The sequence below is a fragment of the Balaenoptera ricei genome, chromosome 2 (assembly GCF_028023285.1).
Source record: "Balaenoptera ricei isolate mBalRic1 chromosome 2, mBalRic1.hap2, whole genome shotgun sequence".
Taxonomy (NCBI): domain Eukaryota; kingdom Metazoa; phylum Chordata; class Mammalia; order Artiodactyla; family Balaenopteridae; genus Balaenoptera; species Balaenoptera ricei.
In genome coordinates, this window is record NC_082640.1 from 65,636,392 (window position 1) to 65,664,031 (window position 27,640).

The 27,640-nt window shown below is 34.8% G+C and overlaps 1 protein-coding gene across 4 annotated transcripts in view; it reads right to left on the reverse strand.

Annotated features, from left to right (window-relative positions):
- Nucleotides 1-494: 494 nt before the first annotated feature.
- Nucleotides 495-27,640, reverse strand: part of LRRC49 (leucine rich repeat containing 49) — a 127,971-nt gene continuing 100,825 nt past the window's right edge. For all 4 annotated transcript variants that reach the window (XM_059912861.1, XM_059912860.1, XM_059912862.1 and 1 more), the window contains 5 exons: nt 18,531-18,768; nt 17,130-17,315; nt 14,157-14,266; nt 7,757-7,910; nt 495-1,182 (listed from right to left, as the gene is read on the reverse strand). In XM_059912861.1, the coding sequence (XP_059768844.1) occupies nt 979-1,182; nt 7,757-7,910; nt 14,157-14,266; nt 17,130-17,315; nt 18,531-18,768 (892 nt within the window). In that variant the 3' untranslated portion in view covers nt 495-978. The remainder of the gene's footprint in view (nt 1,183-7,756; nt 7,911-14,156; nt 14,267-17,129; nt 17,316-18,530; nt 18,769-27,640) is intronic.

Consider the following 27,640-nt stretch of genomic DNA (forward strand, 5'->3'; position numbering starts at 1 on the left):
AAGTTGTATCACTTCTGGCTACGGTAATGGGCTCCAAACACCTTCCTCACCAGCAGGAAGTATGACAACACCTGGCTTACATCTTATTTACCTGTTTGACCTTCAACTGGAATTAGAAAAATTAGAAACTTTCACTCATAAATCCCTAATAATTTTGAGGTACAGGTATACATGCCTACCTAAAAAAAGAGCCTTAGAATAGCTAACAACAGAAAGAAACACCATTCAGAGAAGGAGACTTAATGATTAGTCACTACATTTTACATACACTCAGGATCTCCTAAGAAAAAGCATTTTCTTCCTGCCCCAGTTTTGACTCATTTTCATATCTTCTGCCTATAGTGACCCCCCAGGACCCCCTTTGGTGCCCTGAGGATGCATCCTTAGAATAATGAGGCCTCTTCCTATATAAGTGAAGAGAAGGGCTCCCACTCAGCTAAAGAGAAACATATAATAAATATGACAATTCTGACCGGATTAAGGAGGCAAACACATTTTCTTTTAAACTAATTTATTAATAAGTTTATTCTTCACTCATAAAAAAGAACATATTTTTGGCTTTGAAATAATGACATAAAATAAAGAGGCAAGTAACTAAAAATTATCAGCTGAAAGTAGATAGAAGCAACTCATGCTGAACCATGAGCAAACACTACGTGCTTTGGGCTATAGCAGGGGCACCAGTCAAAGCAAGAACTGAAGATGCGGGGCCCATTCAAGGACCAGGCTATCTCTAAAGACTGCTTAGTTCCCAATGATTGCTTGGTCAACATACCTAGGAAATGACTCTTCCCTTTCCCTCTCTTTCCTTCTTTCCTTCCTAACCTTTAACTACAAGAACAGTAGGCAATAATGCTTTGACGCTAGTCTTTCTAGTTTGTAGGATAGTGTTGTTGTTGTTTTAACATGTTTAACCTGCATATTTTCAACCTCCAAAAACATAAAACTGCAAAAATCAACTGTAACTAAAAGCCATTTCTATTTTTGGTCAGTTATCTGCTGTAGGCAAAGCTTCATATAGGAATTTTTATTGCGGATCTCCATGACTGCATCCCTAACAAGCTCAATGAACATCTGTGGCCAAAGCTTCTGCAAAGCCTCATTTTTCATGTTGATTTCTGTGGCTTCCTTCACAAGATCCTCGATATACATCTTGCAGAATTTCTTTTTTTCCTTTATTTCCTGTTAAAAAAAAGAACATTTTACAGTCAATCATAATTAATCCCCAAACCAAAGCAACAATTAGCTGAACCAGAGAAACTTGAAATAATCTATTCTGACCCCCACCCCTCATAGCAGGAAGACTTTCCTAGACACTCTGGACACAGAGCTCTGCTTGAGTAAAGACAGCAACTGGGAGCTCACTTCTGTCCAGTCCACTCCCACCTCCGTGGGACAGCTCTGTTAAAAATGTATTTCTTGGCAGCTGTAGGAAGAAAACTTGCAGGTGAACGAATATGAAACCCATTTGCTAATTGTGGGGGGGAAATAAAGCTTTTAAATTATAGTTAAGAAAAGTGTTTCTTTATTGGAATCACTGGATCATAACAACTATTTCTTCATTGATAGACTTTCTCCTTTCTCAGTGAAAGTAGTTTACTTCGCACAAATTAACTGAATGCATAGATTCATGACTTCTAGTAGTAAGTATATCAGGGCATTGAGGCTGACACTCTTAATTAGTATGAGGTCAGTTAATATCCATATACATATTTGAAATATCCATACTCTGAATTCACTCTGTATTTTAGGAAAGCATGTAGTGATGCAGTACAGTGACTTATGTGGCCAAGACCATTTGGACAAAGTTGGGGGAAAAGTGTACAAGGAGGAAGAGGACATATATACAAGCCTGGGACCCAGAACTTGGCCTTCAGAAGAGACAGTGATCCCACTCAACCTCTGGGTCTGGCAGTCTGCAAATGAAAAACCTGGGTTCAAAACACAACAGAGGAAGTTTTGGGCCCGAGGCTATTGGGGCACTGGGCCTCGATATCATCCTAGAAGCTGAAACAAAGCCATTTTGATTAATGCAAGAATTCAACATTTATTTTGGCTGTTGATACTTTTAGAGAGTATCTAGGCATGATGATGGAAAGTGCCATAATATATATGGAAAAAAATCAATGGAATAGATCAGATAATCAGAATTAAAGAAGAAGCAATTCACATAAATGGAGGAAGAAAGAAATAATAAATGTCAATGAGTCAATAGGTTTAACTACTTGGAAAAGGATATACTGAAACCTCCAACTCAAATCAAAACACCAAAATAATTTAAAAATAGTTAAATTTAAAATATCAACAAATATTGCCATTAAAATCACACTACAGAGATTTGTACTAACAAGGAAAATGCTTACATTATAATGTTAAGTGGAAAAAGAAAAATACAAAATGAAATTCTGATAGAGGTTGGGTTACATAAGTGTATGTATTTGTCAAAACTTAGCAACTGTACTCCTAAGATTTACATTTCATTGTATATAAATTTTACCTCAAAATAAGAAACTATATGAAATACTGAACTCTAATAATCTGCATGCTGAATTATTTAGGGAGAGGTGTGGTAATGTGTGCAATTACTTTAAAATAAATTTTAAAAATAAGGTGGATTGTTGATGGATAAAGGATGGGTAAATGCATAGATAAGTGACAATGCAAGTACACTGTACAGTACAATACTAAGAGTAGAATTTAGGTTTGGGTATTGAGTGTTTACTGTAAAATTCTTTCAACTTTGTTGTATGTTTGAAATTTTCATTTAAAGGTTACAAAAATATATAGAAAATTAATAAAAAATTATACTGAAGTGTCATTAAGATTGTCTTTGGGTATTGAGACAATGAGTATTTTTTGCTCCTTTTTTCTATTTCTCTTCCTTTTCCAAATTTTTACAATTTATAAAACAACAAAATAAATGTTTTAGATTCTTGATTAATTAATATAAATTAATGGTGAGTCCCAATTGTCACTAACTTCCTCTAACAGAGGCATATTTTGGAAATTTTCCTATGACATATAAGATTTCTCTAAGTAATCACTCACCATTCAGGGATCAACATGCTGATCTGATTTAGTTCATGTGCTAAAAACAATAGGTCATGAATTGACCTATCATAAAAATATGTACAGATTTTGATGGGCGATAAATAACAAATGGTTCCAGCTGGTGACTTCTCTGGTGAACCTAACTTCACTAACTCTGAAATATAGTCTGGGACTTAGCCACCTGCACTAAGTTAGCTTGTCGATGAGAACAGCATTTAGCTGCTCCCTTTTAACACTCAGTAAATCTGGGCTACAAACGAACTACCAGGAAGAAAGACAAATGTGAATCACCAGAGATCAGTAACTAAAATGAGCAATATTTTACAATGGGCAATGTATTTACACAAGTAGAAGACCTCTCTTACAGATTTCTAAGCTTCTGAAAACATGATTTTGAATTTTAAAAAATGTTCTAGCGGCAGGGGCTGGAAAAATTTTATAGTAATAAGGGACAACAAAAATTTACAGAATTTTTAAATGATGAATTTTGTTAAATAATTTATACATAATACAAATTAAACTTTTCATAATTGGCATAGTACAATTTTTGGTGGTTTAAAATTTCCTGGTATAGTTTATTCCATGACTTCTTTAAAAACATGCTGATACAGAACTTTATCTATTATAATAACCCTTAATTTAGTAAATGTGTTTGAAAGCATCTTTACTTCATCATTTCTTCTCTCCTCTAAGCGAATTACCCTGTCTCTCCATACAGTATACTCTAAAACTCATCAGGTATCTGCCAGGACGATGCACTCTGCATGTCCAGAATGATCCTGTTAAGAGCACATTAGAGATACCTCTCTTGCCCTGACCTGTCAAGAAGTTGTTGCTCTTTGAATAATGCTTTTTCCATTCTCAAATGCTTTCATATACTTATTTTTTTCTAGCCCACAGTATCCCTGTGCAGGGTCATAAATCAAGTATTTTACAAGTTCAATCCTGATGAGGTGAACTCTATACAATATTGTTTATATTATTTCATTGAACTAAAATTTTGTTGTCATGAAGATAGGAAAAAAAGTAGGTCAAAGGTAGATTTGTTATAGAGTTATGCTAACTATAATGGTACTTGTATAGGAATTTAATCCATATCTCCATTTTATAAATGGGAAACTAAGGTCAACAGAGGTCGAGAGACTTGCTCAGGATTAGACATCATCTACTAATACTAACCTAGAGAAAACTCTAGTCTAGTCCTTGTAGAACCTGCAGTCTAGTTGGAGAGATGGCCTACACATGTTAAAAGCTTAACTGAAAGAAATGAAACAGTAAATAAGTGCTGAATGAGATGTTTAGACGGCAAATACAATCAGTGTTCAAAGAAGCAAGAGCCCTTTGTGCTGGGGTGGTCAAGAAGACTTCAGGAAACAGCATGATATACTGTGAAAGAAGCCAAGGTCAGGAATCAGAGGGTCTGAGTTCTAGAGGCAGTTCAGTCAGGATCTCCCCATGTGAGCCTCAGTAGTTCACCTAAGTTTCCAGTTTTCCTTACCTGTCTAAGAACATGACTGGATTCTTTTAAAGTCCCTTTCAGCTCTCCGTCCATCTTAAATCTTTTTCAGAATGAGTCAGGAGGCTGAATGAACAACTACCAAGCAACAGAATTATACATGTCATATGTATAATGAAAGGGTCTGCTTACCCTGATTTGTGAGAAACTTACTTCAAGTAATTCCTTTAACAACTCAGGATATACAGAGGAGAGAGAATGAGCACTTTGTGTTGCAGTGATTTAAATATTTTTTAAGAAGTGGTGAATGCTAGGTTGTGAGTCAAGAGAAAGTGATTAAGGGACATGGGCAAGGTCTTTCAGGCAATAAATAAGTGGTGGAATCATGGGCTCAAATCCAAGTCTCCTAATGGCATAATATTCTTTCTATAATGTTATGTGGCTTCAGGTTTTTTCTTTTCCCTTTGATATTTCTCAAAACAGTAGTCAACATTCGCTGTCTTTACTTCTTGATTGCTTATTTACTGCTCAAACCACTTTAATCAGGACTCTGCTTATATGACTCCACTGAAACTATCCCTGTTTTGAATAAAAATGACTTCTATTGCCAAATTTATCAAATTTTTCCCCTCTAGTTTGTGCCTTTGGGATTTTAGAAAATCATAGCCTACCCAATCAAGGTCATAGTTTCATCTGTTTTTTAAATGAGAACTTTAAAGTTTTGCTTTTCATACTTGGGTTATTTGATATGGAGTTAATTTTTCTTGTGTGGTGTGAAGTAGGGGGTCTGTATTTATTTCTGATTTGATATTCCATTTCCTCAGTAGCATTTATTAGATAGTCTGTCTGTACTAGTCTGCAATACCTGCTATCTGTATAAAGTTTTCCTATATAGGTGGGATAGTTCTGGCTATTTTGTCCATGGGTCTATATATCTATTCCTATACTGCCTTAATTACTACAGCTATCTATCCAATTTCTAATTATCCTATTTATTGAGTTGAAAAAATTAAGGACAGATGTTGAATTGTATGAAATGCCTTTTGAATATCTACAGAAATAATCACAAATTTTTACCTTAGATCTATTAATAATTTACTGATATCGAATATTTCTCACATTCCTAGACTAAACCATATTTGGCTGTAATGTTTCATTATTCATTTAATGTTCTGCTGTATTTTGCTTGATATAATTTTTTAAGGATTTTTGCATCATCAATATTCTTAGGTATTTGGTCTGGCTTTTCTTCTTCTGTGCAGTCCTGGAAGGTTTGGATTCAATGTTACACTGTCTGACTTTAAAAAGTGAAGAAGTTTTCCTTTTTTTTAATACTCTTGAACAATTCAAAAATTATTGGAATTGTCTGTTCCTTAAAGAGTTGGTAGATTTCTCTATGAAACTGTTCTTGTTTTGCAAGCAGCTCTTTGATATTTTTCTAAATGTCCTTTATTGAAATCAGTATTAATTTTTGACTCCTAGAACTGACTGCTTTCAGGAAGACAAGGACTCATAATCCTGCCAGCTTGGCTTTCATTTTCCCTTTTCGTAACATCGGGAAGCTCCTATTTGCCAAGGGATTAAATTCAATCTCTTTCCCCTCTTACTACCTTCCCAGTCTCATCTTTTAACACCATCTACCTCAGTCTCTGTGCTTCAACAACAGTGAACTGCTTAAAGTTCCTGGCCCTCTCCTTATCTAATTTATGCTTCCATGTCTTTTATTCATACTGTGCTATTTCCTAGAAATGCCCTTTTCCCTTTATCATATAGCTATATTTTATCCTTTAAGATTTCAGGAAGCTTCTTCTCTAGAAAGCCTCTCTTGACCTGGATAAGCTATCCCTCTTCTACTCTCTTGACATAGTGATTTACATTTATCCCTGCACATGTCTATCTCGCCCATTAGAATGTGAGATCCATGAGGATAAGGACAGCAACTTCTTACAGCCCAAGTATTATGTGCGATAGGTGCTCAACACATGATTTTTGAATGAATGAAAGTATGACTATAGAGAGGACTTCAAGGAACTGACTTCAAGTATTTGAAGAGTTTTCATAAGAAAGACTTGTTCTCTTTTCTACATAAGGCAATAATACTAGGATCACTAGCTGAAAGTTTTTAGGAGGCGGATTTCGCTTAACATGGGTAAGAATTTCTTCACTGTTAGAGTTGTTCAGTGATATACAGCTACCTCATGAAGCAGTAACCTTTCTTGCACTAGGAGAATTTAAAGCAGAATCTGAACATTTTTCAGGATGCTATAAAAATATTGCTGCACTGAGTTCTCAAGCATTTTTCAAGCTATAATCCTTAGAGCCCTATGGGTTCCAAAAATATGCTTCAGGACAGGGGGTGAGGTGAGGGAAAGGAAAAGAATCGAAGATCCAATCAAATAAAGCTCTGAACTCTATCTACAACAAGAACAGCTCTGCTGTTTTGCTTTCTTTTGAAATACTGAGTTTCCAGCTCCAATATGGTTTGAATAAAGAATCTCACAGCTGTTATAAAACATTTGAAAAATGTCTGGCCATTTTGTGTATATATATATACATATACACACACACCACTTAGTCCCCTCAAAATCTCTTGTAGAATCTGAACTTTCTATTGTTATTTAGATGACTTGTTTCTGCAGCTTTCTCTGAGTTCCATCAAGGCAGGAGCTGCATGGCTTTCTTCTTCGTAGTTCTGCAGTACCCTAGCACAATGTTCCCTCAGTAAACTTCTGAACACATAAAGGAATAAAGAATTGGTTCCAGCTTTTCTGTCTAAATAGCTATGGTGGAAACAGAATAGGTTAAAATTATGTGACTAAGAACACAGAAGGTAATGGTGTAGGAGAATAAAATAGTGAATTAAAACATCACGGACCTAGGCAAAGAGAACAGAAAAGGACGTTCTGCTGTGTCCTCTGCCAGGCCGGCACAGGCTAGTTAAGTACTCAGAGCAAGCCTATACCAGTTTTCTTAATTCAGAGAGATCTGGACCTACTTTGGTCTAGATTTTTGGTACCTATTTCTTTTGAACATTTTTTTTTTCTGCTTAAATATATTGAAACTATGGGCTCTACTTCTTCCCTAATGCCTTGGTGCCTACTGTCCCCAGCTCTGTATATAACGCTGGCTAACATTCCAGAACAAAAAAAGGTTATCCTAACTGATTAGGAGAGAAACGTACAACTCCCAAGTCTCAAGCCATTTGGGATTTATCCAGACAATAGGTTCCAAAGATAATGATAGTTTTACCTCCAGCTTTTCATTATAAAAGTCTCTTGTGGTATAATTTAGTGTAGCACGATTTGTGTTTTCTCCCACAAGTCTCTTGCTATCATTATTTTCTTCATTGACAATACCAGGTTTTTTCCCTTTCGTTTCTAGAAGATACCGGAATTGCTTCTTCCTGTAGAAAGACAGTAAAGAGATTTAGAGAGTTACTTATCTGATTTGTGAAAATATGTCTAGTTTTTGTTGACTTTAGAGGGTAGCATATGCTTTTTTGAATATCTGTTTTATGAGTTTGAGTTTTTTTAAGTCAGTTCACTACCCCAATCTCTCTACTAATTAAGCTATACAACTCAAATTCTTTTGTTTCACAACTACCAATCATCAACGTAAACATGTCTCAAGCATTTCTAAAGTGAAAAAACTGTAAAAAAAACAATATAAAACTTAAATAATCACAGAGGACCAACCCTAATTACACATGTAGTAGACCAAACTTTCAAAGTCTTTATATCCCATAAAACATATGTTAGTTATACATCTTATAAATCACACAAATAGTTCATAATTCCATTATGCAGCTCAGTAGTATTACCCATAGCTAGAAATGGAATGCAGGGACTCCCCTGGTGGCGCAGTGGTTAAGAATCCGCCTGCCAATGCAGGGGACGTAGGTTCGATGTCTGGTCTGGGAAGATCCCATATGCTGCAGAGCAACAAAGCCCGTGCACCATAACTACTGAGCCTGAGCTCTAGAGCCCACGGGCTACAACTACTGAGCCTGTGCGCCACAACTACTGAAGCCCACGTGCCTAGAGCCCATGCTCTGCAACAAGAGAAGCCACAACAATGAGAAGCACACGCACCACAATGAAGAGTAGCCCCTGCTCACCACAACTAGAGAAAGCCCGCATGCAGCAAAGAAGACCTAATGCAGCCAAAAATAAATAAATAAAATAAATAAATTTATATATATAAAAAAGAAATGGAATGGAATACTGGTTTAAGTTTAGGTAAAAACAAAACACAAAAAAACCAAAAACCTCTAACTGTTATCATATCAGGGTAAGATCTTATTAGGAGGTAAATAGTGAAACAGGAAGCTTCGTTTGATTATGAAGAACAGAAACAGTGCTCACAGCATCACTTGCAGACCCATAAGCCTAGAATTCCAGAGGACTGCAACTCATCCTTCATGAAGGTCACTTTCTGGTTTCTACCACTTAGCGTGTCTCTCAGGGAAGTGATATAAATGCTTTACTATGAACTGTGAACTGAAGATTGGGAGCAGAAAAGGAATATATCTTTTAAAAATGTCTTCCTTTTCCCAATTTAAGAGTATAACACAACTATTTTAGAAATTATAAGGGGTACACATTTTGAAAAGTATAAAGAAATGGAGTAAAATCACCCATAAGTCTATAGCATATAAATCTATGTAAGTCATTAACATTGTTCACATTAGACATATTTCTTTGCAGGCTTTTTCTATAAATTTTTGTAAAAAGTTAAGATCATACTAAACATCCAGCTTTGTATACTGTTTTTGCTTAATGGTATATAATAAGCATTTTCTATGGTATTAAAGTTAATATTTTAATGAATGAATAAAATTCAGTTGTGATGTAGATCAATTTACATAATCAGTCCCTTTTACTGGATATTTCAGTAGCATAATTTTCTCAGTCTTGTAAAGAAGAAGGTAACATATAGGTATTTATCTGCATTTATTTTATTGATTTTTAATTACAAAAGCAATATACAAATTATCCATCACTTTTATTAGTCTTTTCAAATAATCAATTTTTCATTAATTATGTTTTTAATGTCATTATTTCTTTTCTTTAACTTGCTTCAGGATTATTTTGCTATTGGTTTCCTAACTTCTTTAGATAAATGTTTAGCTCATTCATTTTCAGTCTTTATTCTTTCCTAATGTACCCATTTCAGGGCTAAAATATTTCCGTTTAGCACCACTGTAACTTGATCTCACAAGTTTTGAAATATGGTATTTTTACTACATTTCAGTTCAAGGTCGTTTCAAAATTACATTATAAAATTGTCTTTAACTTGTAGGTTATTTAGAAATGCATTAATTTCCAAATACATGGGGATTTCCTAGTTAACATTTGTAACTGAGTTAAAGTTTAATTTCATTTTGAACGGAGAGCATAGTCCATGTAAATCCTTTGGAATCTGTTGACATCTGCTTTCCGGATAGTATTTGATCAATTATTATAAATATTCCATGTATGCTTGAAAAGAATTTGTGTTCTGCAGTTGTTTGGGGTAATGTTCTCTAAATGGCTAAGTCAAGTTTGTTAATCATGTTGTTCAAGTATTTTACATCCTTTTTCTATTAATTACTCAGAGGTGTATTAAAACTTCCCACTGCAGCTGTGGGCTTGCAGTAATGTCAATTTTTGGTTTATAAGTTTTTAAGGCTAAGCTTATAGGTTGCAGACAAATTAAATTAGCAAATTGATATTTCTGGCGAACTGAACCTATTATCATTTGAAATGATCCTCTTTGTTTCTAGTATTGCTTTTAACCTTAGTTTATTTAGTCCTCAATGGCTACTTTGTTTTTATTTGGTTAGTATTGATGTTGTTTACCTTTTACCACTTTTTTACTTTCAAACTTTATGTAACCTTATGTTTCAGATGTGTCTCTTTTCCACAACATACAGTTGAACTTCTTTTTTTTTTTAAATTGAGTCTGACAATCTTTGACTTTTAACCAGAACAATTAGTATATTTGCATTTTATCATTGAGGTAGATTTGGTCATAATTAATGGCTCCCTTGAATCCATGCCCTTTACAATATGATTTCACAGTTAGGTAAGTATACCTCCGAGCCTCTTAAATCTTGCCCTGTGACTGTGACCAATAGAATGTGGGAAATCATGGTGCACCAGTTCTTAGCCTAGGCCTCAAGGGGCCTTGCATGTTTCTGCGCTCTCTTCAAACCCTGCCTTTGCCATGAAAACAAGACCAGGAAGATTTCTGGTATATGAAAGACCATGTGGAGCAGAGACAAGTTATCCTAAGTAAGGTCTTTCTAGACCAGCTTACAACCTCTCAGACCCCCCAAAAGTGAGAGCTTAGGGAAGATCTGCAGAGCTGCCTATCCAACCCTCAGGTGACTGCAGACGCATGAGGTCCTGAGCTGAGAGCAGAAGAAGCACCCAGCTGACCTATAGACTCAGTGGGAAAATGTTTCTTGTTTTAAGTCACTGAGTCTTGGTACAAGTGTAATTGCTGATATACTAGTATTTAGGTTAAATCTAACATTTTTTTTTCTTTCTATTTGACCAAATATTCTATGTTTCTTTTCCTTCTTTTCTTCTCCCCACTTCTTACCCCTGCCCTGACCTTACTAGTTTGGAAGCTATATACTCTTTTATTGTTTGGTTACCAAAGAAATTACAACATGCACTCTTAGCTTACTAACATTTAAACTTAATTACTATATTTTCATCCTAGATAATACAAGGACGTAGAAAACTATAATTCCATCTACCCCTCCCAATATATATACTACTGTTGTAGTGTATTTTAATTCTACATTTTAAAATCTCACAATACTATTATTGTTGCTTTATATAGTCAATGTTCATTTAGTTTTATCCCACAAATTTAATACTTTCCTTGCTCTTTAGCTCTTCCTGCACCTCAGAATTTCTATCTGGGATCAGTTTCTTTCTGCCTTAATTATAGGCTTTATCATTTACTGCAGGAATACTGATGGGAAATCTCTTAAGTTTTGTTTTTATTATTTTGTTTTAAAATGTCTTTATTTCACCTTCATTCATTTTTTTTAAGGTTTTTATTTTAATTTATTTATTAAAAATTTTTTTGGGGGGCTGTGTTGGGTCTTCATTGCTGTGCGTGGGCTTTCTCTACTTTCCGTGAGCAGGGGCTACTCTTCATTGCGGTGCGCTTCTCTTGTTGCGGAGCACGGTCACTAGGAGCGCAGCCTTCAGTAGTTGTGGCACGAGGGCTCAGTAGTTGTGGCTCGTGGGCTCTAGAGAGCAGACTCAGTAGTTGTGGCGCATGGGCTTAGTTGCTCCATGGCATGTGGGATCTTCCTGGACCAGGGCTCGAACCCGTGTCTCCTGCACTGGCAGACAGATTCTTAACCACTGTGCCACCAGGGGAGTCCCTTTCACCTTCATTCTTAAAAGACTTTTTTGCCTGTATGGAATTCTAGCTTGGCAATTAATTTACTTCAGTACATTGAACACATTCATTACCCTGTCTTCTGGCTTCCACTGTTGCTGTTATGAAGTCAACTGTTGATGTGCACTCCTTTGAAGATAACCTCTCTTTTCCTGGTTGTTGAAAAATTTTTACTTTATAGTGAGTGTTCTGTGATGTGACTAGGTGTAGATTTCTTTTAATTTAACAAATTTGGAATGGATGAGTTTATTTAATGCATAGATTAGTGTATTTCATCAATTCTGAAAAAATTATTTGCTGTTATCTCTATCCCATGCTCTCTATTGTGTCTTTTTGAAACTCCAGTCAAACATATGTTAAATCTTCTAAGTCACTCCATCTTCAAATTTCTTAACCATTTTTCCATATATTGTTCTTTTTTCTTTGTTCTGCATTTTGCAAAATCTTCTCTAGTTTATTTCCCAGTTTACTGATTCTCTTTTCAGCTGTGTCTAATTGGCTGTTAAACCTCTTAATTAAGCTTTAATAATTTTGCTTATTATATTTTTCATTTATAGAAGTTCCTTTAGTTTCCCTTCAAATCCGATGGATCACTTTTTTAAAATTTCCTGTTTTCTCCAGATATTTTCAACCTTGTTTTTTATACCATGAAATATTGATATATTAGGCATAGTCATTTTATAATCTATAAGTGATAACGCCACATCTAAAGTATTTGTGGGTCTGTTTCTGTGGTCTATTTTTTTCCTGCTAGTTCTTATACATGGTGCCTTATTTCCTTGTGTGCTGGGCTATTGAAAAAAATCTTTTCATTGTGTGTTGGTCATTGTCCTTAAAAATTATCCATGGGAATTATCTGAGATAGGATAAGAGTAACTTCCTCCAGATAGAAGGTGCATTTGTTTTTACCAGGTATCTAGAGATAGTAATGTTTAAATTTTGAAATTATTTTAAACTATGCATGTATTATAAACTCAGGCTGCAAATTTACCTGAAGATTGGTTTTGGTTATAATTTCTTAGAGACAACTCTGCCCCTTTTCTGCTCACACCAATGCAATCAGAACTGAACTAAGTGGGGAAGTAAGCACACAAGATAGCCATTTTGTTGGTATAGATTATAGTAGGGTAGCATGGCTCTGGAGCCAAGTTTTGGGGAGGGGAATGGGGAACTTCCTGATCCTCAAAGTAAAAAGTGGTATGATCCTGGAGGTCGAGGTCAGGACAAGCCTCCTGATCACCCAGCTCCCAGACTATAGCAAAGGTAGCAGTTTCCTTGGTGGACTGGTTCTGTGGTATCATTCTGAGATCCTTTCCAGGCCCAGTCTAGAGACTGCTTCCCTATTCCTTCCAATGATTCTGTAGATAACTAATTTCTTATATATCAATTGTTTTCTCCTTACTCTAGCCAGAGTGTATTATCTATAACTGAATCATGACTAACACACCATCTTTGACTTTTCTCCTTCTATCTATGCCACATCCTGTCAGTCAGTGTTTTCTGTCAGGTACACGCCTTCTAAGTATTTTTCAAATTATCCTCTTCTCCATTCTCACTGTCTTAGTTCAGACCCTTATAATCTCTCTCCTGGACTACAGACTAGCCTCTTGATTGGTCTCCATTCCTTCCATCTCTGTCCTCTTAAATGGCAGCCTTTCTAGAACATGAATCTAATCACAGATTGTTGTGCTTAATTACAAAGCACAGTATTCAGTTTTGTTTTTCATGGATTTCTGGGCTCTTCAAAATCAGATCACAATCAATCTTTCTACCTTCATCTCCTATCACAATTCGCAATCATCCTATGCTCCAATTATATTGATCTATTTATAATTCCTTGTGCCTTTGCAGATCTCTTTCCCTCATACCCTGTACCTGAAAAAACTCCTATTCATTCCTGAAGAACTAGAAAAATGTTACCTCCTTTGTGAAGCCTTCACCAATGTTTTTCCAAAATGCAGTGTCTCCTATGCTCCTACAGCCCTCTCTTATAGCATCTGAAATGTCTTTAACTTATTAGCTTATAAGCTAGTAAGTTAATTTATTAGCCTATAAGCCACACAAGAGCAAGAACTTTGTCTTATTCATCTTTATACCTCCAACACTTTGGAGAGGGCCAGACACAAAACAAATTTAGGATGTTTGTGGGATGAATAAATAGCACAATTAAGAGGTGTGTGGAATATATTTCTTTTTCTAGTGCAACAGTACTTCTATAAAAACTATAGAAATTAAAGGTTACCTGGCGTCACCCAGAATTGAAATCAGATGGTACTGGGGTAATTCAGAAGATGCTACATGTGCTAGGATTCCAAAGAGCCTTTCAGCCATTATCATATCATTTTGCGTCACCTGAAGAGATATGAAGGAGAGGGGTCAAAAATGACATTGCCTCTTAGCTTGATACAACTAACATAATTCCAAAGAAATTTCCAGATTAAATATTTTCTTTTAGTCCAGAAAAATACATTCTCCTGGGCTGTAAGAGGAGAGTGAGTTCTCATTGGTATTTCTCTTTCTTCCTTGCACTTGATTAGAATGAAGATGTATTGATACAAATGTGGCCCATGGTGATGGATGATGGCTGGGAAGTGAGGAGTTAGCTCTGACTTAGAAGCCATGGTTCCTAACTTGAGACACCTTAAATTCTTAATGAATTTTTTTCAAAAATCCTATAGCTTCTTTGAGTAGAATGATTTAGGGGGAAAAATCTCAAGTGTCAATGGAATAGATTGACCTTAACAATGTGTCAAAGGTAAGACAAGGTGTTGTTCATACCTTGTTCCTAAAAGGATAATTTTGTCGCTTTCTGAGGAATGAACATTGGATTAGGAAAGGCACTCCTATTCGTTCTGAAATTATATCCGCCTTTCTCCCCACAAGGAATAATCTGTCACAGATATATTCCCCATGAGGGCTCATTCCTATGATAACCAAGAAACTACTAAAATCAGGACTTGTATTAATATCTGGGCATATTTTTTAATATAAAATTAGGTTTCTTGCATTTTGAATACTATTAGATTGTCAATATAATGCAGTGGTTCCCAAGCAGGGGCCATTTTGGCCCCTAGGGAACATTTGGCAACGTCTGGAGATGATTTTGGTTTATCGCAACTGGTGGAGGGACGCTACTAGCATCTAGTGGGTCGAAGCCAGGGACGCCGTTAAATGTCCTACAATGCACAGGACAGTTCCCACTATAAAGAATTATCTGATCCAAAATCTCAACAGAGCACTTGAGGTTGAGAAATCCTGGTATAGTTAAATTTTGCAGTTTTAAAAACTTTATTCTTTACACTAGCTATAATACACTACACAGGAATTTCTGGAAAATAAATCCATAATTCACAAGCATCTTATACACATGAATCAGTGCAGACTGACTCTTTCCCTTCCCTTCCCTAGACTTTCATAGTTAATGAGGCTGCTGCTCCCTGGTATCCGTCCTTCAGCTGACAGCTAAGTTGTTTGGTCTAATATAGTCACCTAGTGGCCAGTGCAGGGCACTACTCCATCTTTTCCTCTCGATGCTCATAATTCAATTTAAGTCTCCTCAAGCAATATCATTCTCTCTTATACAAAGAGAAGTAGAAATATAGTATAACATCATTATATATTGTCAAGGATGAGACAAGCAGTTTTATTTTAGGTCTTTTATTAAAGGGTCAAATATCTCTGGCATTGACATTTTCGGAACTTTCAATCAGAATAAATTACATTGGTTCCTTCTCTTTCTTCTCTACTTTATACAATTATATTATACTATTACTTCCTATCTCAAGGTTTTATAATAATTATTACATCTCCAGTAGTGATCCACATTTGGGTAAATACACTATTTAGGGTTAATTGAGATAATGATTTGGCCATTAATGAGGAAGAATTACTCACCCATAGCAAAAATAACTATTCTATTTCCAGTGTGGGCTAGCTTTGGAAACTTTTGGAACTAATTATTAGATCTGACCGGTGACTCACAGCCTCTCTGGGGAAGTACCAAGAGGGTACATAAAGCTGAAACAAATCTCTTGAGAACTAGCTGGAGAAATTAATAGTCATCTGAAGGTTCCAGCTTTGCCCTACATCTTCAACAGATGGCTGATACTGTGGTCATGGGCCTACCATGGTTGATGCAAATTTCATATGGCTTTTGTACAATGACCCAGAGACCTCCAGTCTCCTAATGGTATGTTGTAGTTTCGGAGTTTTAGGCTAGAGTTACTTACAGTGTATCAGCTGCAGGGAAATACAGTTGCTATTACCACCATGCTAGCAAAGTTGATTATAGTTCATCTTACAATAAGGAGGTCTGAATTTTAAGAGATAATCACAATAATACTAACAGCATATTAAAGATTTTTTCCTTTAGAGGATTATTTAAATTCAGTTCTGGAATTCCACGGTAGAGGAAGAAGCATAGTTTCTCTCTTTTCTTCCAAAGTAATATTTAAAGAGAACATGATCTTTGGATAGCTGGGGGATTAACCCTGTGACAAGCTTAGCAGAATCAATCTGAAAAATAACTCTTTACTAATAATTTTCCAGTTATTCAGGCTCCAGGCCCAAGTTATACAATGCAGATATGCCAAAAGCATCTGCTACAAACTATTAACAAAGCAGTCCGGACGTTTATGGACTTATGGTTGTTTTACTTCCTTTTTCACTCATCTTTACTTTATCTTCTTTTATCTTTCCTCCTTGCTTATTTCTCCTTCTCATCTCTTCTTTTTAAAATCACTCTTCTTTCCCTATGTACATTCTTTTTTCCATGTTATTCTTCCCTTCCTCTACCACAATCCTTATTAATTGACATTTAGTATCACTTCCCCATACCATTTTGCATGTCAGACAGTCTGTAAAGCACTCTGAAAAATACAAAGATCACATTACTTACAGAAGTGGTTTTTCTAAATTTTAAACTATTATCCTACAAACACTTTACTTCTCTGAATACCTAAACTATCACAAAAGTATTTACTATTCACCATGATCTGGTTACTATTTTATTTTCAAATTTGTCTAATACCTTAGAAGTTTTTAGAGAAATAGTTTTAGCTTTTCAACATTTTAAATGTCAAGATTTTTTTTAAAAAAAACATTATTTCTCAAAAGTTCTATCATGATTTTATACATAAATTCCTGGCCATTTTTATGACTACTTCCCCTAAAAAGGAATATTTTAATTCTATAGTTGACTTCGTGTTTAGCTTACCTCTGTTCCATTTATTTTCTGCATATTAAAATGGCTCAGTCTAAACAGAACATAATATTTCCAGAGCGTAAAATTGACAACTGGATTTCCTTGAGGATCAATTGTCAGCTGGTCAACTCGACGGAGTTGTGCTAGTGCATTAAATTGCTGCAGCATTACAAGATTTGTTTCCTTGAATTTAAGGTGCTACAACAATAAAACAAAAAAAGAGGTGAATATTGAGTTTAACCATCTTAAAACATTAACATTAAAGCTTCACTGATCATTCCCCAAATAAATGTAAACTTTACGCTTAGCTAATATGTTTTCAATTACATTAAACCAACTGAATGTATTAAACTTACATAAACTTTAATCCACCTAATGCAAAATTATTGATGGAATATATTAATCCATCCATTATTGGATTCAAAGTGATTTCCCTTCTGCAAAGGACATCCCCCTATTCATTAACAACCTAAGAGTCTTAAAAATTATATAAATATACAATAATTCAGACTCTTCCAGGCATTACAATGATTTTATATGCTTTACAATGAGATGAAATCTACAAAGGAAAGATCAGAAGTAAAATTTTCAGAATTTTATAAATACAGGGCTCACACAGCGCTTCTGAGAAAAACTAGTTAACCATTATTACTTTTATCTTGCTAATTACTATGTAGGCTACTTAAACTGGCTACCAGAAAATAAAATCACTAAAACCGAAATATGCTAATGTAAGTGTTCTGTCTGTGAATTTGGATGGTCTTTTCTAAACATACTGTCTCCACTTCTATCTTTTTTAGGGAGGATGATATAACAAAAGAAAAATAAAAAACACTTAATAAAGGGTAGGTGAGGGAAATCACTTGGCTGACAGAGAAAAACACAATGATAATAAAAACTCAGGAGATAATTCATGGAAATCACAGTTTCTGCAAATTCATACTAATAAATAATACAATAATACCATAATTGGAAAGGGCTAATTTCTCAAAGTAATTTTAATGAGCTATTAAAATTATTTTAAGTGTTGTTAGGGGACTACTGTAAAAATTATATGTAAATATATCTGTCCCATTAATACCAGGTACAATAAATGAATATATAATATACAGTTGGGTGAGGTCCTGTTGAAAGTTTTACAAAGTAGAAATATATAATTTGAATAAAATTACATTAGTCCGTTATACTCCATAAAGAAGCATTTTCTAGAGAGATAATTTCCAATATTTACAGAAGACTGCAAGGCCATTTATGAATACTAATTTAAATCCCAGATTCAGAAAATCAACACAAGAACTTAGTCTCCCTGCCAGATAGAAACTGCAGAAATAAAAGTTAAAACAGGTCTTTGGCCTGAATATACAAGTCATGACTGAGAAGAATTCAAACATACAACTAAAAGGAAATGTTTACCAAAGAATTAGGAAACTTAATCTTCAATTTGGGAAGCACTTGGACGATTTCGTCAAATTCTATGAAAGTGAAGGACACTGTTGTCACCATTCCTGCTGTTTGCACGCTCCAGTTCCGATCCAGACATTCCAGCGCTCCTGAGCCATACAAGGAAAGTGTATCTCCCTCCACTTCGACAAGGTGTGTGTCTGTGACAGATAGACCTTGTAAAGCACTGGTGAGTCCTGAGTCCAGAGACCTGGAAAACCCAACATATAATTTTAAATGAAAGTCTTATCATGCAAAGTAAATAACAAATTATAAAGACCTGTTGGAAAGGTATTTGAAATTTTATACTCACTTTTTTTCATTTTGGTAATTAAACCCAGAGCACCAAAGACTAATTTTCAATAGACTATCTACAAGTTTTGTGTTCTTCTAGTCATGTACTTTAATTCAAAAAGAGGCACATGTGAACAACAAAAATACCACTTTTAAACCCAAATTATTTATATCAATGAAAGATAATTGATGGTCTATTTGGTTTTAAAACAATCCATTTAATATATCATAGATATCTTTGCATGTGAAAACAAATAGGTTTTCCTAATCTATAAAGTATTCCACTGTCTGGCTGAAAAAAACCTGTATTTTACAAAATAATATTTCTATAGTAAGAACCATGTAATATAAAACTACGTTTATAAAACACTTGGGAATTTATATAATAACTGCTAAGAATAGTTTCTCTTTCAGAAGCTGGATTAAAGGGTAACTTTGACTTTCTATTTTTGAATATTTCAATGTTGTTTGAAATTTTGCAAGTGTATATATATTACAGTTATAAGCAGTACAATCAATGAAGATTTCCTCCCCATTTTGAAATAAGAAATGATAAAAAAATCCACTACTGACTCTATGTGTGTGTATATATATATATATATACGCACACACACACACACACACACACACACATACATATACGAAATAACTTCACATATCTACTGAATATGATCATTGTTATTATTTTCAGTTAGAGCCACATGTTTTATAAAAGGTTACCTAAATGATAGCTCTTTGAAGAAGAAAAGAAATAGCTTGATCCAATTCAAATTTTCTGCTTTGTGAATAGAGACATAACTATTTGTTTTACCCAATCTCAAAACTCAGTCGATGCTTTGTTTTTGTTCTATGGGTTTTCGTTCTGGAATTCTGCTCTCAGACACTATTTATTTGCCCTTACTAATATATTAGTGCTTTGCTCTCCTTTGTGCTCCTATGGAATTTTGTACACTCTTCCAATACATCACTTCTCATACTCAAGCATAATTATGTGTTTACAATTTTGACTATATTTTTTCAGCTTTGGGGCTCTGGAATCTATGAGCTTTTCACAATGGGCCTTTCACAATGTAAATGACTGCATTATTAAAGATCTTCAAAAGTTTTATAATGCTGATGCTGGGAGTAAGACTGACAAACCATCACCCTGTTGGTTTATCATGCTTTACTAGACTTACTGTACTTACTTCATAGGTACCAGTTAACATGTAACACATTTGTTGACACAATAAGAAGCTGGGTAATGACATCAATCAACTCTAAGTGAATATGCAACTGAGAAAATATAAAAGGACTGATTTCTGCCAGACTAGTGCTCAAGACAATGATTATTATCTGACAATAATCAAACATTCAATGAGCAGTGGTGTGTGAATAATCTTAGATGATAATCCTATAAATGTAATGGCTGATAATATAGAACAAAAATAAGATGAGAATGAAGAATTCCTTATACTGTGCTTTGTGTGATAACTTTGTGTTGAGCTATGTAAAGCATATAATCATTCCTAGAATAGGATAAATGATAGGAGTTACATTTCAATGCCACTGAAATAAAGAGGGCTTAATGAAAAGAATATATACCACTATTACAGCACTTAACCACACTGCACTGCAGTTACTTGTTTCCTTGTCTGTCTCTCTTACTAAACATTGTGATCCTTGAGGGCTCAAACTTTGTCACATTCACTATAGTAGATCCAGCACCTAGCACAGTTCCCTAGCACATGTTGTGCTCAATAAATATTTCTTCAAAGAATTAATGAAATGAGACAATTATGAAGTTTCTTATGAGTATCTATGGACTCTTAAGAAGGGTGTTCCAATCATAAACTGTGGTTCGAGCAAAGGGACAAGTCAGTGACATAGTCACGGGCTAAGGGTTAGTAAGAAGGTTTCTGCAGGTGAGGCAAAGACCAATAATGAAGAAGTAAAGTCAAGGCAAGAAAAAGGTTTGCTAGTTGATGTAGTGATGCCTGATGGTCATGACATGCAACAAAAGAAGCTGAATCACAGCTATGTGCCAAAAACATGAATAAATCCTTTGAGAAGCTGTGTTGTTTTATATCATCTATTTGGAAGTGTCTTGTTTACCTTTTTTCCATATGATTAAAAGTTTAAGAATATAAACTACAAAATAAAATGTCTATTATTAGAAAAGGATTATTTATTTTCTTTAAAGGTTTGTCAAGCAAACTGTTAGGAAAATAAGTGAAATAAACAAACCTAGCCTCAGCAAAACAGTTGTGTAGTTACAAAACAAAGCAGAAGTAATTTCTAACTTTTATAGACCTCACATGGACATTCAGTAACAACAAATGGCAAGTTTGCTGGGATGTAGATAGGAAACAAAGCACCTATTATATAGGTCATACAAGACCAAACCCATTTCAGTTATTTTCTGAATGAGGCCTGAGGTTAGCCTCAGACTCTGGCCAATATGGAACAGAGGAATCTGTCCCTCGGCGAAAGTGTGCTCTGATTTCCATAAAACATAACTTAGGACGTTTGCTCCCCATGTTTATATGTTGGGGATCGTCCTTCCAGTTTTCCCTGTGTGCTTAATAGATATGTCCACATCTTTTTAGTCAAACATACATACATATTATTTCATTTGCTCCCTTATTCACTTATTCACCAAACATTTGCTAAAAGCCCACAGGGCACTGTCCTAAGAATTTGTCCCAGGCAACCAACTCATCTGAATTGATAAGGACAATCAGTATAGAAATCATGTGCAAATTTTTAAATATATCAAAACTCTCTTCACTTTTATTGGGCTATGTTCCCAGAAATAGAACTGCTCTAATCATACTCTGCAGTTAAATTAATAAACACATGGGTATAATTTCTAAACTGAAATGACCTCAACCTCATTAAACAAATAGGTTAATCTGGAGAACCTATTATGTGTCAGATATTGTGGTAGGCATTGGGGATATAAAGATAAATTAATACTTATTTGTCCTTAAAGAGCTCCCAATCTGGATGGAGGGTGGAAAGCAAGATAAATGTATACATTAATCCTAATATAATATTTATGTTTATTGTCATATAATGAATACTTAAGCAATATGCTATGGAAATGCAGAGGAAGAACAATGAATTCTTCTAGTGGGGAGAAGTTAGGTTTCAAAAGGAGGTAGTATCTGAACTGGTCCTTGAAAGATGAACAGTAGAATTTCATCAGAAGTAGAAGGAAGAAGCACACTTTAGATAAGAAAAATAGAATGAATAAAGGCACAGAAGCCTAATTATATATAACATATTCAGTTAAGAACAATTTCAATATGTATGGAACACTGAAACATAGAAATTAAACACTTAAACATATGGGGGAGTAGTAGCTGAAGATGAAGCTGAAAAGTCAGATTTTATCCCATAAGGTTGAGGAGCAGAAAAAGATTTTTAAATAAAAAAGTAACAGAACCATATTCAACGCAAGTTTTTAAGCATCTCCAATGTGCCATGCATGGAGCTAGGTTCTGGTGCTTGGGATAAAAAGATGAATAAGATATGTTCCCTGCCCTCAAGGACCTACTTGAGACAGATAATAAATTGGTGAACTTTGTGGAGGATGTAGCAGGGAGAGACTGAATGGAGAGAGATTAGTAGGAAGACCAGTGCAATAGTGTCAACTAGACCATATAAGGGCATAACAAAAAAGAGGGTATCATGCAGTAGAAAAGGCATTGACAAGAAGATCAGATAGAGCTTAGTTCAAATCCCAGATCTGCCAGTGATAAATAGATGACTTTTGGAGCAAGTTATTTAATTTCTTTGTGGTTTCAGTTTCCTTGTACGTAAAATGGTTGTCATAATACATATTTTTTCAGAGTTGTTATTAAGACTAGAAATCATATTCTAAACCATACTCCATGCTTAGTTCAATGCATTTTAGTGATAATTATTAATAAAAGAAGAGAACACAGATATACCAGATATTTAAGAGATCATAAAAGTAGGACTTAGTGATTGTCGGGAAGGAAGGAGAGGGAGGATTCAAGTGTTATTCAAATGTTTTAGACTAGGTGATGGAGTCACCTGGTCTAGGTTTTACCCTTGTCTAGTTTAAATTTATGCTTTAAGAAATGTGGTATTCCTCTATGGAGGATCTATGCTTTAAAATTTGTTTCTCCATGAAGCCCAATACATTTCCATGTATATTTCCCTACTCAAGTATTATTTATATAACAGTAGGCAGTTTGCCATCAAATAGGAATTCTCTTCAAGATCTTTACTGGTTAATTCCAAGTCCAAATGTTCATTTATCCAACTCAATCTTTATGTAAGAATTAATCAGAAAAATATTCCATGCCTTCTTGATTAGTAGAGGACACTAAGACAGGGTGATTAACTTAATGCAACACAGTAATGAGTCCCTGAAGCCAGGCTAAATGGAGAATATACTCTTAAATGCCTAAATGGAAAAAAAAGACAATATTTCAGAGGACTACAGGTTTTTAAAAAAATCTTTATGCATTCTATAACAGGCTAGAACAGAAAGACTTAAAATATTTCAGAAGATTCTTTTCCCAGTGAATAAGTGGTGCTGATTCCTATAATAACGTATTTTATGAATTTCTATTACAACATTCATAGGTGTGGAAATTCATTTTATGCATTATATTTTATTATAGTAGTGTTGGCTAAAATAACACAGTGTTCATAGACAGGAAATGACCAAAAATAAACCAGCTTCACTGCATGCATCCAATGTAAGCAAAGAAAATATTACACCAAGTACTTTCCCATTTCTGGCAAGGGAAAGAAACCTGTAGTATGTCACTTTACTATAGATCTGTCCCAAGTATAGTGAACAGTGAAATCATTAATGGGATATACCAAAGTTTTACAGAATTTCTTCTCTTTATGTGCCTGTACTTTTTTCATGGATACTTATTTCCAGGCGTTTAGTTACACACCCACAAGCCAAAGGTCACAGACATTGTAACACAAGAATTAGCCACTTTTTTGGCATTATGAAATACTAAAGACTATAAATGGGATAGTTGAAAATGGAAAATCTTATGAAGCATTAAAAAACAAACTGGAACCCTAAGGAAGAGACTTTGTGGCCCTCTGACTAGCTTTCTACCTTCAGAGACAGCCAGGCTTATATCATTCCCAAAAGATGAAATTTAATTATATTTTTAAATATTTACAGAGAATGTAGTAATATAACTTCTAATATTTAAAATGTTTCACTTTGTGCTTTCAGATAAAAAAGTAGACAGAATGAGCACATGTGTTTGAAACCTCTCCCTCTAAGTCTCCATTAAAGTAACTGAAATGTTGTATACCCACAATAACAAGTAAAAAGGAAAGTGGGAGACAGTCTTCAGCAAGAAGTTTCAACAAATTTCTGGAAGCTGGAAGGTGAAGAATTTTGAGTGAGGAAGAAGGACAAAGGAAGCCATAGCTTTGAATATGAACTGGAGACAAGAACAAAGACGGCAGCCAAACTGCCCAGTAGAACTTTGGAAAGGAAAGAACAGAGATATGATGGAAGATGGGAATGAGAAGTGCGGGAGGGGCATTAATTGAAGATCTGCAAAAGGACCCTACAACCTACTTCTCCCACTGCCAATAAAACAGTCAGAGGGGCATTGCAGTTCAGTGGGAAAAGGAAAGAATACTCAATAAATAACACTGGGGCAACTGGTTATTCCTAAGGGGAAAAACAAATTTGACCTCAGCCTCAAACTTAAAAAATCAATTCCAAGTGTAATAAAGACTAAAATATGATAGGCAAAATTTTAAACCTTTAGAAAGACAAAATGGGAGAATATTTTTATAATCTCAATGTAGTAAAAGATTTTTTCCCTTAAACACAATCCAAATGGGTAAACCATAAAAGAAGAGATAATACATATTGGTATCTTCAAAATATAAATGACATTTAAAGTCAAAGAAATATATGATATTGCTTAGGGGGGAAGCAGAGAGTGAAAAGAGGGCCCAGGATCAAATTCAGAGGAATTCTACCACCTAGAGGTTGAGAGGATAGAAGTACTTGAGGATATGAAAAATACACATAATCCAAGTAAAAAGCAAAGGCTGCTAGTAATATGATATAAAATAATAAACTGTAAACAATGGTCCAAAAGGAAATAATGAGACTAAATTAGGTCAGGGACATAGAAAGCTTCAATAAGAGTGGATTCTATTCAAAAGATAAAAAAGAAATTCAAAGAAATTGGAATGTGGTAAAGGCAGCACAAATTTCTTTTTTAAACAAACAAACAAAAACAACACAACAAAACAGGCCATCAGAAACCCCAGATAAAAAGAAACTATGTAAGAAAGGCATGGCTCAAATACGAAGCAAACTGAAGTGTGGCATGGTTTTGAACAAACTTTGAAGTGTAATCTTTGAATCTGATGCTAGGACTAGTCTCCTTGAATGGTTTAGGGAGCAGAAAATGAGATATAATCATAGTATACTACTTAACTCTCAAGTAAAATATAGTTACATGATAGTTACATAATCACAGAAATTTAAACACTGTTTACCAGTTTTCAATCTTTAGATGCTACCAATTGACAAATGTTTTGGTTACAGAACAGATAAAAATGATACTGATCTTGAAATGTAAAAGAACAGCTCATAGAATACAGCAAAACTAGCATATCAAAGGAGAGAAACTCCATCCCTACAGAAGGCAACAAATACTATAGCACAAACTGTCAGAATCAACTTTTTCAGAATTCTAGAGTCTAAAAAGAAATTACAACAACCAGAGGAATGCTTAATGAAGAAAAAAAGTGCTGAATTTTACTAAGAGAGTTCTGTGGCATTTTAAATTACCCTGCTACTATTCCCCACTCCCCAGCTCAGTGGCAGCCTTGAAGATGACAGTCCACATTCCTTGTGTAGGTTGCTGGTACCAGAGGAAGCCATACACACCTTACTATCAAAAAATTGTTGTTATGTGTTTTGACACATCTAATAGCTCCCCAAAGGATCAGCTCAAGGGATTGCCTTTGTTTTCCTGACTCAGAGCTTCCTCATGGCTGAGGTGGCTTCCCGGGCAGCATTTTTCAAAAGTATTTTTTTTCTTAAACAAATTTATTTATTTATTTATTTTTGGCTGCGTTGGGTCTTTAGTTGTGGCGCACGGGCTTAGTTGCTCCGTGGCATGTGGGATCTTCCCGGCCCAGGGCTCAAACTCTTGTCCCCTGCATTGGAAGGCGGATTCTCAAACACTGCACCACCAGGGAAGCCCTCAAAAGTATTTAAAGGCAAAAACATATTTAGCTGCTGCCACATGGGGCAAACATAGACAGACCAAAAAGACTGAGAAACAAGAGGCTGGGGAAGAAGATACTTAGGGGAAGAGGGACTTTGAGAAGCTCCTGTGTATTCCAGGGAATCTAGAGGGCAACATTTATGTTCACATTTATGCTCAGAAAAGACCTGAGAGGACCCTAAACAATCACCTCCAACTGTGGAAAGACAAAGACAAAGAGAGATTCCTGAAAGCAACAAGAGAGAAATGACTAGTCTTGTAAAAGGAATTCTCAATAAGAGTAACAGCCAACTTCTCATCAGAAACCATGGAAGGCAGAAGGCAGTGGGATGACACACCTGAAGTGCTGAAAGGAAAAAAAAAAACCTATTAACCAAGAATTCTATATCCAGCAAAACTGTACTTCAAAACTCAGGGAGAAATTAAGACATTTCTAGATAAACAAAAACTGTGAGAGTTCATTGTTAGTACACCTGCCCTTTAAGAAATGCTAAAAGTCCTTTAGATTGAAATGAAAGGACCCTAGACAATAACTCAAAGTCACATGAAGAAATAAAGAATACTAGAAAAGGTAATTACACAGATAAATATAGAAGCCGGTATTACTGTATTTTTGGTTGGTAACTCCTCTTTTTTCCTATATGATTTAATAGACAAATGCATAAAATAATAACTATAAATCTATGTTAATGTCCACGCAATGTATAAAGATGAAATTTGTGATAACAGCAACATAGAGGGGTGTGGAGCTATATAAGAGCAAAGTGTTTGTATATTATTGCAACTAAGTTGGTATTAATGCAAACTAAAATGTTATACATTAAGATGTTAATTGTAATCCTCAGGGTAACAACTAAAAAAAAAAACTACAAAATATACAGTAAAAGGAATGAGAAGGGAATTAAAATGTTACACTAAAAAAATCAAACACAAAAGAAGATAGGAATGGAGGAATTGAGGAATAAAGAAAATATACAAGTAGAAAAAAAAAGCAAAATGACCAAAGTAAGACCTTTCTCATTAGGACCTGATATATTAAATTCTTCAACTAAAAGGCAGATATGAGCAAAATGGATTTTAAGAAAATGATTCAACTATATGCTTTCTACAAAATTAAAAGACACAAATAGATTGAAATTGAAAGGAAGGAAAAAGATATTCAAAGCAAATGGTAACCAAAAGAGATGTTATATAAGACATTGTCACAGGAGACATGCAAGAGACATAGAAGGACATTTTATATTGATAAAAGGGTCAATTCATCAAGAACACATAACAATTATAAACATATATGCACTTAACACCCAAAATATATGAAGTAAAAACTGACAGAACTGAAGGGAGAAATAGTTCTACAATAATATTTGGAGACCTCAATACCCTACTTTCAATAATGGATGGACTATCTAGACAGATCAAAAAGAAATAGAGGACTTGAAGAAGACTATAAAACAACTAGATATAACAGATGTATACAGAAGATTCTACCCAACATTAGAATATGCATTCTTCTTAAGTGCACATGGAACATTCTTC